The following is a 13,020-nucleotide window of genomic DNA, read 5'->3' as shown; positions in this document are numbered from 1 at the left end:
TTAAAACTTCCGTGAATTATATATTAGTATAAGGTGTAGAAGTTTATTACAAGTCCATCATTGTAGATTGAAAAAGTTTGGTAAAATGGGAAACATTTAAGACAGCAATGTTCAGAGAAAATAACTATCTAAAACTATCTCAAACGGTATTTGATTGTTAAAGTGACTCATTTGACTTTAATCAGAACAGAAAAATCCTTTAAGATGACATGAAACATCAAAACAAAAACGTAAAATTACCTTCCTTTCCATCTGATATCCTTTCGTCAAGAATAACATGTAAATTTTCTAAACCATATTTTCAGCTTAGATGCAAAGATAAAAAGTAAATTGGATATTTTTTGTTCTGATTTAAAACTTTTTAGCCGAATTATAGTGCATTTACATTTACCAGCTGGTGTGCTGTTCCTGGCATTCTCCAGCAGGTGTCAGTCAAGCACATTTACAACGAAATGAAACCGTAAATAGAACTAGAATAACCATCTGTCCAATAACGGGCCACTTTACTCATTGTGTTTTATCCATCCACCAATCAGAGCCTTGGATGTTTGCCGTAGTTTAGCGGGTCTCGACTTGACAACATAGCCAAGTTTACAAGCAGTGTGTGTAAGTGTAGCAATTCTGATGGGATTTAAATATTATATTGTGTATTTTGTTTTATTAGTTAACTCTACAACACACAAATATCAACACGATTTTCGTAGTTTGGTACCGGCTCTCTGCCAGAGTTTGTTAAAATGCTAACTAGCTGCTAATGCTAATAAGAGCTAACTAGGAGCTTTCTTGCTCTGTGCTAGAAAGCGGTTTCTGCGTTTATTGTCATCCCAAACGGCTCCCTAATAGCAGGTGAGTGCATTATAATATGTCCTAAACGAGCTTTATCAAAGGCACATTTGATCGAGTTAATGGTTTTCTTTAAGTCTTCTACCAGTTTCACTTTATTGTAAAGTTTCTGTTTCTTATTGTTCTTCTACAGTATTGAACTGTTTAATATAACTGGTTATTGTTACTGACCTCACTGTCGTTCTGACAAAAATGTTTAATTAGTTATAACTCCCAGAGTAAACAGCTAATAAACGATTTTAGGGTTCCATAATCAAATTAGGTTTCATTGTTCTGCACCGAGTTTAAACACTGTTGAATTTGAGTAATTAACTGCAGAGAGATTCACACAAGTTGCATCTTGTGTGAATAGTTTCAATTGATTGAAACTATCAATTCTGATAGTTTCAATCCAGTTGGAAATAAGAAATTACAAAGTATACAGATTTATACTGTCTATTTTTGGCCAAATTAAGAAATTCAGTAACAAAATCACATTTTATTTTTGTTTTGAGAGCTCAAATGCTGGGGGTTATGTCTCTCAATCTGCACTAAAAAAAATCTGACACAAAATTTACATTCGTTTCATAAAGTTCTTAGATGTTTAACAAATTATCTTACATGAATGTTCTGCCTTTTTATGGTCAGTTTAGATGTTATAAGCTATGTTAGTTAGTTAAAAGCTACTGTATAATAAACCAGCAGAGAATAGTTTGCTTCTAAGCTAAAAACTTTTAGCTTTTATGTTTTTTTCCTCTCATTAAGTTTTTTAGTAGTTAGTTCTTAAAGGTTTTGTTTAATAATTGACAATATGAACTCTATTGACAATCTGTTTTGTTTAGTAATCACAATAAATGCACTCTAGGATGGACAAAGTGTGCCATCATTGTTGTCTTTTTCTAAATAAGCCTATTTTCAGCCTGTTATTATTGAATCCAGTGATATGATGCTCACTTGGCGTCTTGCATTTTACTGTTGTATTGATCATTTTCTCGCTCTTTCATTTTCTGGATGCAGAACCATTCAGTACTTAGATGGCGGTGGCTCCCGCCTCGATGGCCGACAAGATCATAGTCCTTGACGATGACGATGATGAAAATGACGTAGAGCAACGACCTCAACCTTCATCATCTGTGCATCGGCCCAAAAATGTGTCACTACCTAAAAATCAGCATCTGGTACAAACCCACAATACGCAGTCACCTTTTAGCTCAGCGAAGAAGAATACAAAAGCTCTGCAGGTCGAGAACCAGAAGCTTTTTGACGAGGTGAGAAAAACATTAGAAATACTTCAGTTTTTATTCACCATGGAGGTTTATATAAAAGCTTTTATTGTCATCTTACAGGCACTGAAGACTTCTTGTAAATATTAAAAAAGAGTAACAGAATTCATTAGAGCAAATATATTATGAGGTTAAGTTTTTAATTAGAGGTTCTGGTGGGCCAGCAGTTTAGAGCAAAAGTCTTCAAGCTGTTTGTTTTTCCAACTTACTCCTTATTAAAATATCATCATGTAACATTATAATATATAACTGTGTGTAAAGAGTTTCATTATTTGTAAAGCTGTTTCTGCAAGGATGTGTGCATGCTAGTTAGAGATGCTTTTCACTGTGAATACAAACAAAAACCTCCTTCATCTCAGCTCATTTGTCTGGTTGGACTTACTGGGAACTAAACCGTGTTTTTCATATTTGGCCTGCAGGATGTTAGGACAGCATCCAATATGCAAACATGTTGCTGTGATGATTTCTTTGTGATAAACAGAATTCAGCTTTAGGTTAATTGCAAACAAACTTATCATTTCCATTTCAATGACAGGAATGATTGAAAAAGTTGATTCCTGCTACATCTGATGTTTTAGAAAAGAAACACATTACTTGAAGTTTCTTTAATGACTTCATCAGAACATCTTTATGATGATTTCTGCTGCATTAAATAAGAAGAATCACCAATAATGTAACTGGATAACAGGAATGTTTGGTACCTAAAAGCATTTATTGTAGTTTTGGTAGTTCTCTGTTTGTTTTTTATTAACGTGGCCAATATTGTGCAGCTCTACTCCATAGTTAACCTTTTGCATAATCTCTATCTATTTGTCATTCTAATTTATTAAAATGCAACTCTGTCAGGAAGATCTTTGTTCTGATCAGGATGTTTACAGAGTCCTTAAACACAGGAGGAAATCTAGATTTAAAGCCAAAACTTTTTAAAGAGTTGTGCTCGATTTTACAAGATTTAGTCTTGATTTCAGTGTTTTTCACTCATATGTTTTAGAAATTAATGAATCGTCATCTTGTACTCATCTGAAACACTTTGGGTCACATATTTTGTTTTTAAGTGGTTCTGTAAATAAAATAATTTGACTTATTAAATCCCCACATAAATAGCTTTAATCTCTAACATCAGGTTGTTTTGTTTTATGATAAAAAAATAAACAAACTGAAAACATCTCTGCAGAGGTTAATAATTAGTAACTGTTTGTGATTGGCAGATTAAAATAAAAACTTTTAAACTGTTCAGATGATGCACTTTGTCTTATTGCAAATATCTTTCTCATATTGTTGTCTAGTTATTTTTTTTTTACATATACCTGTTGAAAATCTTAGTTTTCTTTTGCAGTTTGAAATGATTTTGGCCAATTGTGTCAAACTGAAGGCCCGTGGGCCAAAACTGGCCCGCCGCAGATATTTATGTTTCTAGAAATTTAAGATAATTGTTGGGTTTTTAAGTATTATTTTATCAGTCAAATCAAATGAGTTTTTATTTGCATAGTGTTAAATCGCATCAATGTAAAAAGATGTTAAATATTATTCAGTTTAAGAAATACTAACTGAATACAGAGAATACTAAAATATTTTAACTGTTTTAATAGTTTTATAAGTACATTTTTCCACCACCATCCCTTTAAGGAAATTCATGACCTTGAAGTGGCCGAAAGTGGAAATGAGTTTGAATTTATTGAATTTTAATAATCTGTTTAATTAAAGTTCTCCTGTTCTGTCCTTCCTGTTTGCTCCAGTTTGTGCAGCACTGCACTCCTCTCACCACCGAGTGCCCAGAGGTCCTGACCTTCCTCCAAACCAAGCACAGCAAGGCCTGTCCGGACTACCTCTGCTCCGTGGAGTTCAGGAACGCTCTGGGTCAATGTCTGACTCAAGCTCAGAGCAACGTCACCAAAACATTCGTCTATATTAGCGAACTGTGCACCGTGTTGAGGCAGCACGCCGTGAAGAGGAGGCAGACACTCAGCAAGGTGGAGCCCTCTGCTTCTGAATCAGGAAATCATCAGTCTACCTCCACATCACTCAAAAGCAAAGATAAGACGAAAGGAAGGACACCGGAGGAGGAAGATGGTGTTAAGTCAGAGGAAGAGGCACAGCCTTCAGGAGAGCCGGGGGAAACCAAGGAGGAAAATCCAGAAGCTGACAGGAAAGCCAGGAGGGCGCTAAGGAAACAGGTCAGGTCTGCTGCTAAACACGGCTGCATGATCTGCCTTTTTATTTCAGAAAAGTGAATAAAAACAACAAAAAAAAAAAGGATTGTCTTTGTGTCTGAATTTCAGATTGCGTACCTGGAGAACCTGTTGAAGCTTTACAACGATGAGATTTACCGGCTGCAGCAGGCGGAGCTGAGCTTAGACGACATGGAGGCGGAGGACTCCACCTACATCCAGGAGCACAAACTCAAGAGGAAGGTCTGCAGACATTTTACAGATTCACTCACAGATTCAGGCTACAGTCACAGCTACAGTCACAGCTACAGTCACAGCAGGCCCTCATGCTCAGCTCCAATGTTTTGCTAAAATCAGATTTTTATACAGTCATTCATATTACTAATTAAATCCAACCACAATCTGGCTTCTGTGTGAACGGTTTCAAAGTGACCCGCATGACCAGAAGAAAATAGTTTACATCACACACCAGCACATTGTTTATGGAAGCAATACTGCATGGAGCTGTTTATGGATTGAAGTTGTTGAGCAACAGTATCATCACAAGATCATAACAAGACAAAGAAATCTAATAAACATGAAGCATAACTAGAAGCAGCTGCTTTTTGTGGATCATTTACCTCTGAAGTCTGTTTGAATGTGTAGTCAGAACCAAGAGTTGCCTGACTGATCGTAAAACAAACTTCTCTCATTAGTTCGTAATCATAATTTTGAGTCATTGTTTACGTCCAGATTGTTTGGCTTCTTCTGGTGCAGAAGTTTGTCTCACATCAGTGACATAAAAACAATCAGAAGTGGCACAAACAGGATTTTTCTTTGGGGCTGAAAAGTTTATAACTGGGTCGGTCAGGCTGCCATGCCAAGTCTGGTATTGGTTGCATCTGGGCCAAAAAAGTGGGTTTGGTTTTCCTGTGCCTGCAGTCTGAACCATAAACTGATGTTTTAAATCATCTAGCGTCTTTTTTTCTTCTGCAGATGATGAAGATCTATGAAAAGCTGTGTGAACTGAAGGGCTGCAGCTCACTAACAGGCCGAGTGATTGAACAGAGGATCAGATTCACTGGAACCCGCTACCCAGAAATCAACAAGAGGGTGAGCTGATTTAAATCATCTCATTCAGTAGAAATCCTACAACACATCACTGATAACCCGGATTATAATCCCAGTTCAATTAGTGACGGTCCAGTTTGTGCTGCACAGATTGAGCGCTTCATCAACAGCCCAGGGACGCAAAACAGCCCCCCAAATTACTCAGACATCCTGCATCAGGTGGAACGAGCGAACAAGCGCCACCGCCTTTGTTTGAACGCGGAGCAGCGGGAAGAGGTCGCCCGGGAGGCGTTCACGGAGACGGGAAAACGCGTGCAGGAGCGGCGCCACCTGGATCTGGTCTACAACTTCGGCTCGCGCCTCACAGACACCTACAAGCCTGGTGAGACCCGGAGTTACTCCTTATGTCTGAAAGAGCAGAAGAAGAATCAACGCTGGGAGTTTGTTTTTTCATGTCAACACAACGGAGAGAAACTGAGTTTAAATGACAGGAAAGTTATGGCAGGAAATGTCTTTATCAGCAACAGTAGCTGTTTTAGAATTAGGGTTATGTAATTAGTAGGCCTGTCACGATAACAGATTTTGCTGGGCGATTAATTGATTTATCATTTATCGCGACAGGTCTAGTAATTAGTGTGTTGCGCAAACAATTTGTCCGAGGAATCACTTTGAATATTTAAATCCCTGATAAGAGGATCTGATATAAATGTTAACCCTCACAGCAGTAGTTCAGTGAATGTCTAATTGCATTTAAATCATGTGGAAAATCATAAATAATAAAATCCTAAGAAAAGAAAGTTTTTCTCTGATTGAACAGTTTTGATTCAAAGCAAAAGAATCCATTAAAGATTTAATTTTTCTTATATTTTCAAATGATTTTTTACTTATTCCATTTATAAATATTTTGGTAAAATGCGTCTGCAGGAGAATTTGAATCTTTATCTGTCTTGCTCAACCCAAATGATTCTATCTGACTTGTGTTGCAACAAGGGAGCAGAGTGACAGCAGTAAAGGTCATGCTGACACTTTAATGTCACAATACTCTTGATTTGAAATCCAGAGTCTCTATGTAAAATATAAAAAATAACCTCAAATGAAAGCATTTGAATTATTGTTGCCGTTTTGCTTTTTTTTTTTAAAGCTCTTTTCCTTCCATCCTGTTTGTTTCCTCTCTTTCCTTCCGCAGCGACGGACCCGGCTCTGATGGACCCGTCTCTGCTGAAGAAGCTGCGCTCCAACAGGATCACGGCTTTATCCCGTCTGGAGGACGTCATCAATAAATACGCTGTGAAACAGGACATGGTGGACAAGGAGAAGCTCAGGATGGACAAGGAGGTGAAGGAGGAAACAAGAACATTTACAAATTAGTTTGGAGTCTTTTCACTGGAACAAACGTCATAAAGTTTGGATTTATGACAAAGATGCTGAAATAACTCTAAGATCTCTAATGTCCATTATGTAATCCCTTAAATAAAGAGGGACAAATATGAACTAGTTCAAAAACAAACGTACATTTAAATGCAGCTGATAACTGAATCTGCTCTATTTCCAGAATCAAAAAGTAGGAGAGAAATCAAAGACCCGGCAGACAAACGGAGCAGCTCAGGATGAGGAGGATGAGGAAGATGACGGGGATGAGGATGAGGATGAATCTTCAGACCCGGACATAGAGACAGAGATCGAGGCCAGCACTCAGCAGCACGGCGCAGGTCAGAGCCAAGACATTACTCTGATGTTATAAGATCTGGACTGATCAGAGAAATGATCTGATGCACATTTTCAGTATCGGTAAATACATAAACATGCATGATGTCATGGGTAATTTCACTTTTTAATTCATTCTTTTCAAAGCATCATTTTGACTTAATATTAATCTTTTGCTTGAAAGCTTGATTTGATTATTTCTGTAACCTCAGGTTGTAGTTTCATCCTGCAGGAATCTGCATAAAGATTCTAGATAAGTTATTAATTCTGTCAACTTTAGGAACGGATTCTTTCTTTAGGCAAATTGATTTATATTTTCACAGTGAGGTTATATCTTTTTCTTTTTCAGTTTCCACTTCTCCCCTTTTTTCTGGTTCAACTTTTTCTCTAAACTTCCCGTTTAACGGCAGCATTGTTGTTACACTTCCCCATATTTCACTGTAACACATAGAACGGGGGATTTTTTTGCTATTTAAGGGAATTTCTAAAACAGATCATAGATCCATGTAGAAGACAAATATTTGTTCAGTAAATCTGCTTTACTTGCAGAACATCAGCAGAACTTTTAACTGATATGTTTGGTTTTTTGGCCTGTATGAAGGAGTAAATAACTGTTTTCCTGAAGTATAATTGCTTTTCATTGTTTGACAAAGGTATTCACTCCTGTGAAGCTTTTATATATTTTATTCACAAACATTAATGTATTAAAAGTTTGTGAAATTCAGTGGAAGAAGGATGTTAACTAAAGGGAACAAAACTTACATTTTGCACATTTTTGTTCTTCCAATTGGTTTTCTACTTCTGAAATCATTCCGGCTGTTTTTAGCAGTTATTCAATGTTTTTGGTGTCTGGAAAATGAGCAGAAATCTCCCAGTTGTTAATTCACATTTGATGGATATTGAGTTGTTTCACAGTAACTGCAGTGGAGCTCCAGCAGGTTTGCCCCTCGGTTTTTACAGCTGTATTTGTTGTACAATGGCTGCCGGAAAAGACTTACCATCCAGAAATCACTTGCTGCTTCTTTGTTGATTGCACAGGAGGTTCTACTAATGCTTTTCAATGATGGACTGCTGTATAATTGTGAATCTTTTTGCTACCATTGGATTAAAAACCAGCTCATTCTGAAAGGTGTTCAAAATACGCTATTTTAACGATTTAGTGAGATTCCCTATAGTCACCTTAAAACACTTCTCTCTGCAGATGACGATGATGATAATGAGGAAGACAACAATAACGAAGCAGATGAAGACGGCGACGACAACAAAGAGGATCAAAGGTTGGACGAAACAGGAAGCACAAAGGATGAAGACGATCCGACGTCCGATGAAACTCAGATCTCGCCGATGTCCGACATCCGGTCGCCCAGAGACAGCCCCAGCCAATCAGAGTCCATGCAGACAGACGAACAGCCGCCATTGTCCAATGAGAGCCCAGCGGCTTTGCAGCAGTCTGAGGACTCGTCCAATCAGGTGCCAGGGGTTCCTGAAACGGATGACCCCACAGATCTCCCATCATCCCCTGCAGCAGCAGTAACCAATGGGAGTCCTTCGCCGGAGCAAAAAACTGTCACAGTGGAACAAAGCGACACGCAGACGATCAACGGTACGTCTCCGGATCCCGGCCCCAGAACCACCAGGAGCAAGAAGAGGAAGAGGGAGGAAATGATGTCATCAAACTCCAGAAGCACGAAACAGAAGATGAGTTCTGACAGGTAGGACTGCAGGATGAGACGACCAGAAGTATTTAAATCTTAGGAAACATTCAAAATAAACTGTCAGGAAAATGTTTTTAACTTGAGCAACAGTTTGTTTTATTTTGATCCTCTGTGTTTTGTTCTTCGTCCTCAGCGACGCAGACATCCCTCTGGACATGGGCGTCATTTGCTGCGGTTCTCCACAGAAGGAGGAATCGTCTGCACTCGACACGCCCACTAAGAACCCGACCGTCAGCGTTCAGTCGACGCCGCCGCCCAAAAAGAACAAGGTGCAGAAACAGACAATCAAACAAAACAACGCAGGAAAATAAAGAAATAAAAACTCATAACCTCACAAACAGCCTGTTCAGTGTAGAAATCATGATAATTTCACACAGGAACTTGCTGAGTTGAGAGATCAATTATATTTATTACTTTTAATAACAATATATTTGTTAAAATCAGTCAAAGTTGTTTTATTAGTCATATTATTAGTGGTATTGATTTGAGCTGAAATCAGAGGAAAAAGGCCTGAAAACTGGACTAACCAGGAAAGGTCAATATTTAAAACAAATAACTGATCAATAATTATTGATATTGGCTGATATGAAATGCTTACATGGTGAAAAGTTTTTCTGCTGAGTCGTCCAGATCTAGTCTGGACCGTTTGGAGGAGGTCGTCTCCTTTTGGTACCAGTCGAACTTTAGAGCGGTTTGTTGACGTTTGACCCGATCCGACTCAGCTGCCAGGTGTTTCCTTCCAGCTGGAGTCAAACGCCTTCCTGCAGCCGGGTTGCATTGTGGGACGCGGTAGAGGAAGCAAAGGCTGCACGTCTTTTCTTTAAAGGTTGCATGGATCCTTCCATTACCTTTAGTAATCTGTGTTTTATTGGCTTAGACCACAGCATCTGTGTTTATATTTACATCTGGTTCTTCTAGACCAGTCAACAGACTAGAACGGTTCTGGTTCACTTGGACTTTTCTCTATGTGAAAAGAAGCAGAACCACTGGAGAAAACTACTAGTTAATAACCTGATTCAGACCAAAGCAAAAGAACTGAGGATGTAAAAACTGTCCAAGATGCACAGCCTTCATGTTTGGTTCTGTTGATAAAAGAGAAACTACCATCTTCGAGTCCAGAACCTCCCAGAATCATTTTATCGGCCCAGACTGTTTGTGTTGCTGCTGATAAACAGCTGCTGATTCTGCTGAGTCATTGAAGGAGGCAATAATTACCCCCAGATTACGACTGATACACTTCTGTATCTCTAGGCAGGTTAAACAACAATTACAAGTAGTTACAGAATGAAATAGTTATTAACTGAAGTCTAACAGATGGAAATAATTCCAGATTCTACATTAAAATACGGGGCATATTTTCATATTGTAAGTTTTTGAATCTGTTTATTAAAGTCTTTCTTTCTGGCTTTCTGGCCTGTTTTCAGGTTAACGTTGCGACTCAGTGCGACCCAGACGAGATCATCGTCCTGTCGGACTCGGACTGAAAACAGGAACACGTTGATTTTCCAACGGTCTCCTGAAAATAGGATGACCTCTGCTGACCCTGGAGAACTGGAAGGAGATGATGATCAGGGTGCAGTTTTTGCTTCCTGCCAGCAGGGGGCGCTGTGATTGGTTTTCACTGCAGACCTCCAGATGATGCCTTGGTGGAGAAGACATTTTTATGACGTGGGTTTCAGTTTCTGCAGGGATGAACTTCTGTCTGAGGGTGATGAAGAGGAGGAGGAGGATGATGAGCTGAACGGTCGGACATGTTGAGTTTTCCTCCTTGAAGGACCTCAGTTCAGGGAGCGGCTTATCTGTTTACATTTTCTACGTTTTCTCTGCAGACAGCAGGCGGGTTTGGGTTTGTATAAATTAGGATTTCTGATATTCATCTTCCTGATTTTCTGTTTGTGCTGCTGGAGGCGACAAACTGCGAGGCGATTGGTCGAATGTTTGACGTAGCAGCAGAAATACGTTAGTCTCATTTTCCTCTCTCCCCCTAAAAGCAGATTTTACCACAGAGTCAATAAACAGCTCGCCATAAAATACTAAAACAATCAAATTTCAACTTTTTGTCATCAAATATTTCATTTACATTTTTAAGTTGCTGTAGATTTCAGACTTTGTTCTCCCTCTGTTGGTTCTTCCTTTAAAAATGTGTGAAAGCACATAAAAAAATCAGGTTATAAGATGTAACACAATCTGATTGTTTAATAAAAATTTTATTTACTAACATGAAGGGATATTCTCACATAGATTTTTTCAGCTTGTTTTCATGTCTTGCCTGCGATGGCCTGTATGGGCCACCGTAGATAGAAAAAGGTCTATTTTCAGAAAGTTTGAGATGAATCTCACATTTTCTAGGAAAAACAAGGACACGTCTGAGTTTGAAAAGTTGAAAATTTTCCAGAAACAAATCTGGAATCTTGAGATGAATCTCTAATTCCTGGAAAAAAAAACTTGAAAATGGACTTTTGGAGTTTCAAAAGTCCAAATTTTATACCTGAAAATTTTTCTAAGAAAATTGTCCCAGGTCTTTTTCCTAGAAAATTTCTGGGATTCATTTCAGAATTCCTGATTTTTTTTCCTGGCAAATATTTTGACTTTTCTAGAAATAAACTACCTCCCGACTCCGTTAGGGAGAAGGGTGACCGGAAAATGGATGGATGGATAGAAATAAACTTAAAATATCTGGGATCAATCTGATGTTTTGTTTTTTTCTTTGAAATTTTCAACCTTTCAAACTCAGAAATGTCCACTTTTTTTTTTTTTTATTCTGGATTTAGTCTCAAGATTTCTTAATTTTTTTCCTGGACATGTAAACTTTAGTTTCTATCAGCATTGACCCGATTGATACTTTTCCCTTCTGCAGCCGACACTGAGCATTAAAGTAGCCAACATACCACCTGTTTGCAGCTGAATGTTTTTACACCAAAATGTAAAAAATAAATATTCCTGGATGCTTTGCATAAAATATTCCTTAAAATCTGATTGGCAGATGGAAAGTAATAATTTACATTTCCTGTTGATCCCTCATGATCCTGTTGCTCTGTGCAAATCAGAAATTAGATATTAAATCTACAGAGGATCAGTTTCTTTTGCAGGGGGGTTAAAATTAAAACCTCTACAGTGTCATTAAGAAAAATTGCAGGATTTATGTTTGTTCGGTAAAAACAGAGAAACTTTGAAAACATTCATTAAATTAGGGAGGCAGAAATCATATTTTAGACTTAATTAATTTAGGCTAAATTATGGTTTATTAATCTAAATGAAGCTTAAATGATGATTAAAACTTAAAGATGGTATAAAAATGTTGATTAGTACCTGTTATTTTTATTAAATGTTAAAAATTTTCCCACTATCATCAGAAATCCCTTTATTGTTTTTAACGAAGTGTTTTTATTCTGTCCTGCTGAAAGAGCTGAACTTTCTGGTTTGTTTTTTTTTAATCCCTGGATTATTTTTAGATCTGCTGTTGTGTATCTGCTGGTGGGTTTGAATGTCTTCAGGTTTTTTTTTTTTATCCCAGTAAAACCTTTAGTGATTAGGTTTTACCTTGTAGGTGAATTTCTCTTTCTGGGGGTAGAAGCTCTTTTCAGAGTGAAAGGATAAAGATGTGAATCGTTGTTTCTGCTACAGACTCTCCTCCTCTGTCCAGAGAAATTTTCTTTCACTCACTGTGAAATATTTTCCTTTTTTTTTACTTTGATATGCAGATAAATAATAAAACTTGCTATAAAACACGTTCTGTGTCTTTCATTCTTAAATAATGTGTGGTATATTTTATATCAATAGAGTTGTTTGAAGAAAAACCTTCATTTTGGATATTTTGAGCCGTTTAGAGATGAACTTATTAGCACAGTAACCCAACTGGGCTTCATGATTTTTAGATACTTTCCTGTAGGATTTTCTGGTAGAAAGCAGATTTAAGTTAAACATAAAAAACATTAAATCAATCCAGACCAAAGAGTTTTTTAAAATAATTTATTAGTCCATAATATCAGTACATGGAAGAGGTTAATATTGATGCACTGGAATATTTTACATGATTAGCTCATGATTTTCTGCACAACAATCAGCTGGTCAAATGAAGACTTTAATTTACAAAACATGAAATGATTTATTATAATTTTCAGTGGCAGATTTCAGCTTTATGTAGTGAGCGCTCTGTCTGCAAGAGAACATCTTGGAGACAACAAGCTGCACAAATATTCTGTTTCTTTAACCTTAAACTGATCAAATCTTTGGTTCAGGATGTTTTCTTATCTTTATGATTTTAAATAAATATTTTTG

General features: G+C 37.5%; 2 protein-coding genes across 3 annotated transcripts in view; both read left to right on the top strand.

The window, feature by feature from the left end:
- The window catches only part of LOC129375864 (tripartite motif-containing protein 16-like), a 198,407-nt gene that overhangs the window by 145,488 nt on the left and 39,899 nt on the right, over window positions 1-13,020 (top strand). The gene's annotated exons all lie outside the window — the stretch shown is intronic.
- Window positions 540-12,471, top strand: daxx (death-domain associated protein). 2 transcript variants are annotated; one of them, XM_055055220.1, is made up of 11 exons: window positions 540-606; window positions 1,840-2,090; window positions 3,842-4,279; window positions 4,385-4,516; window positions 5,249-5,365; window positions 5,474-5,705; window positions 6,510-6,658; window positions 6,876-7,032; window positions 8,229-8,739; window positions 8,876-9,011; window positions 10,167-12,471. In XM_055055220.1, exons 2-11 carry the CDS (start codon window positions 1,857-1,859, stop codon window positions 10,224-10,226), a joined length of 2,166 nt encoding a protein of 721 aa, XP_054911195.1. In that variant the 5' UTR covers window positions 540-606; window positions 1,840-1,856; the 3' UTR covers window positions 10,227-12,471. The 2 variants fall into 2 exon arrangements, with proteins under 2 accessions (XP_054911195.1, XP_054911194.1); XM_055055219.1 differs by having other exon boundaries at window positions 553-846.

Source organism: Poeciliopsis prolifica, unplaced genomic scaffold, assembly GCF_027474105.1.
Source record: "Poeciliopsis prolifica strain line A6 unplaced genomic scaffold, Auburn_PproV2 SCAFFOLD041, whole genome shotgun sequence".
In the NCBI taxonomy this organism is placed as follows: domain Eukaryota; kingdom Metazoa; phylum Chordata; class Actinopteri; order Cyprinodontiformes; family Poeciliidae; genus Poeciliopsis; species Poeciliopsis prolifica.
This window is presented reverse-complemented; position numbering and strand designations above follow the sequence as displayed.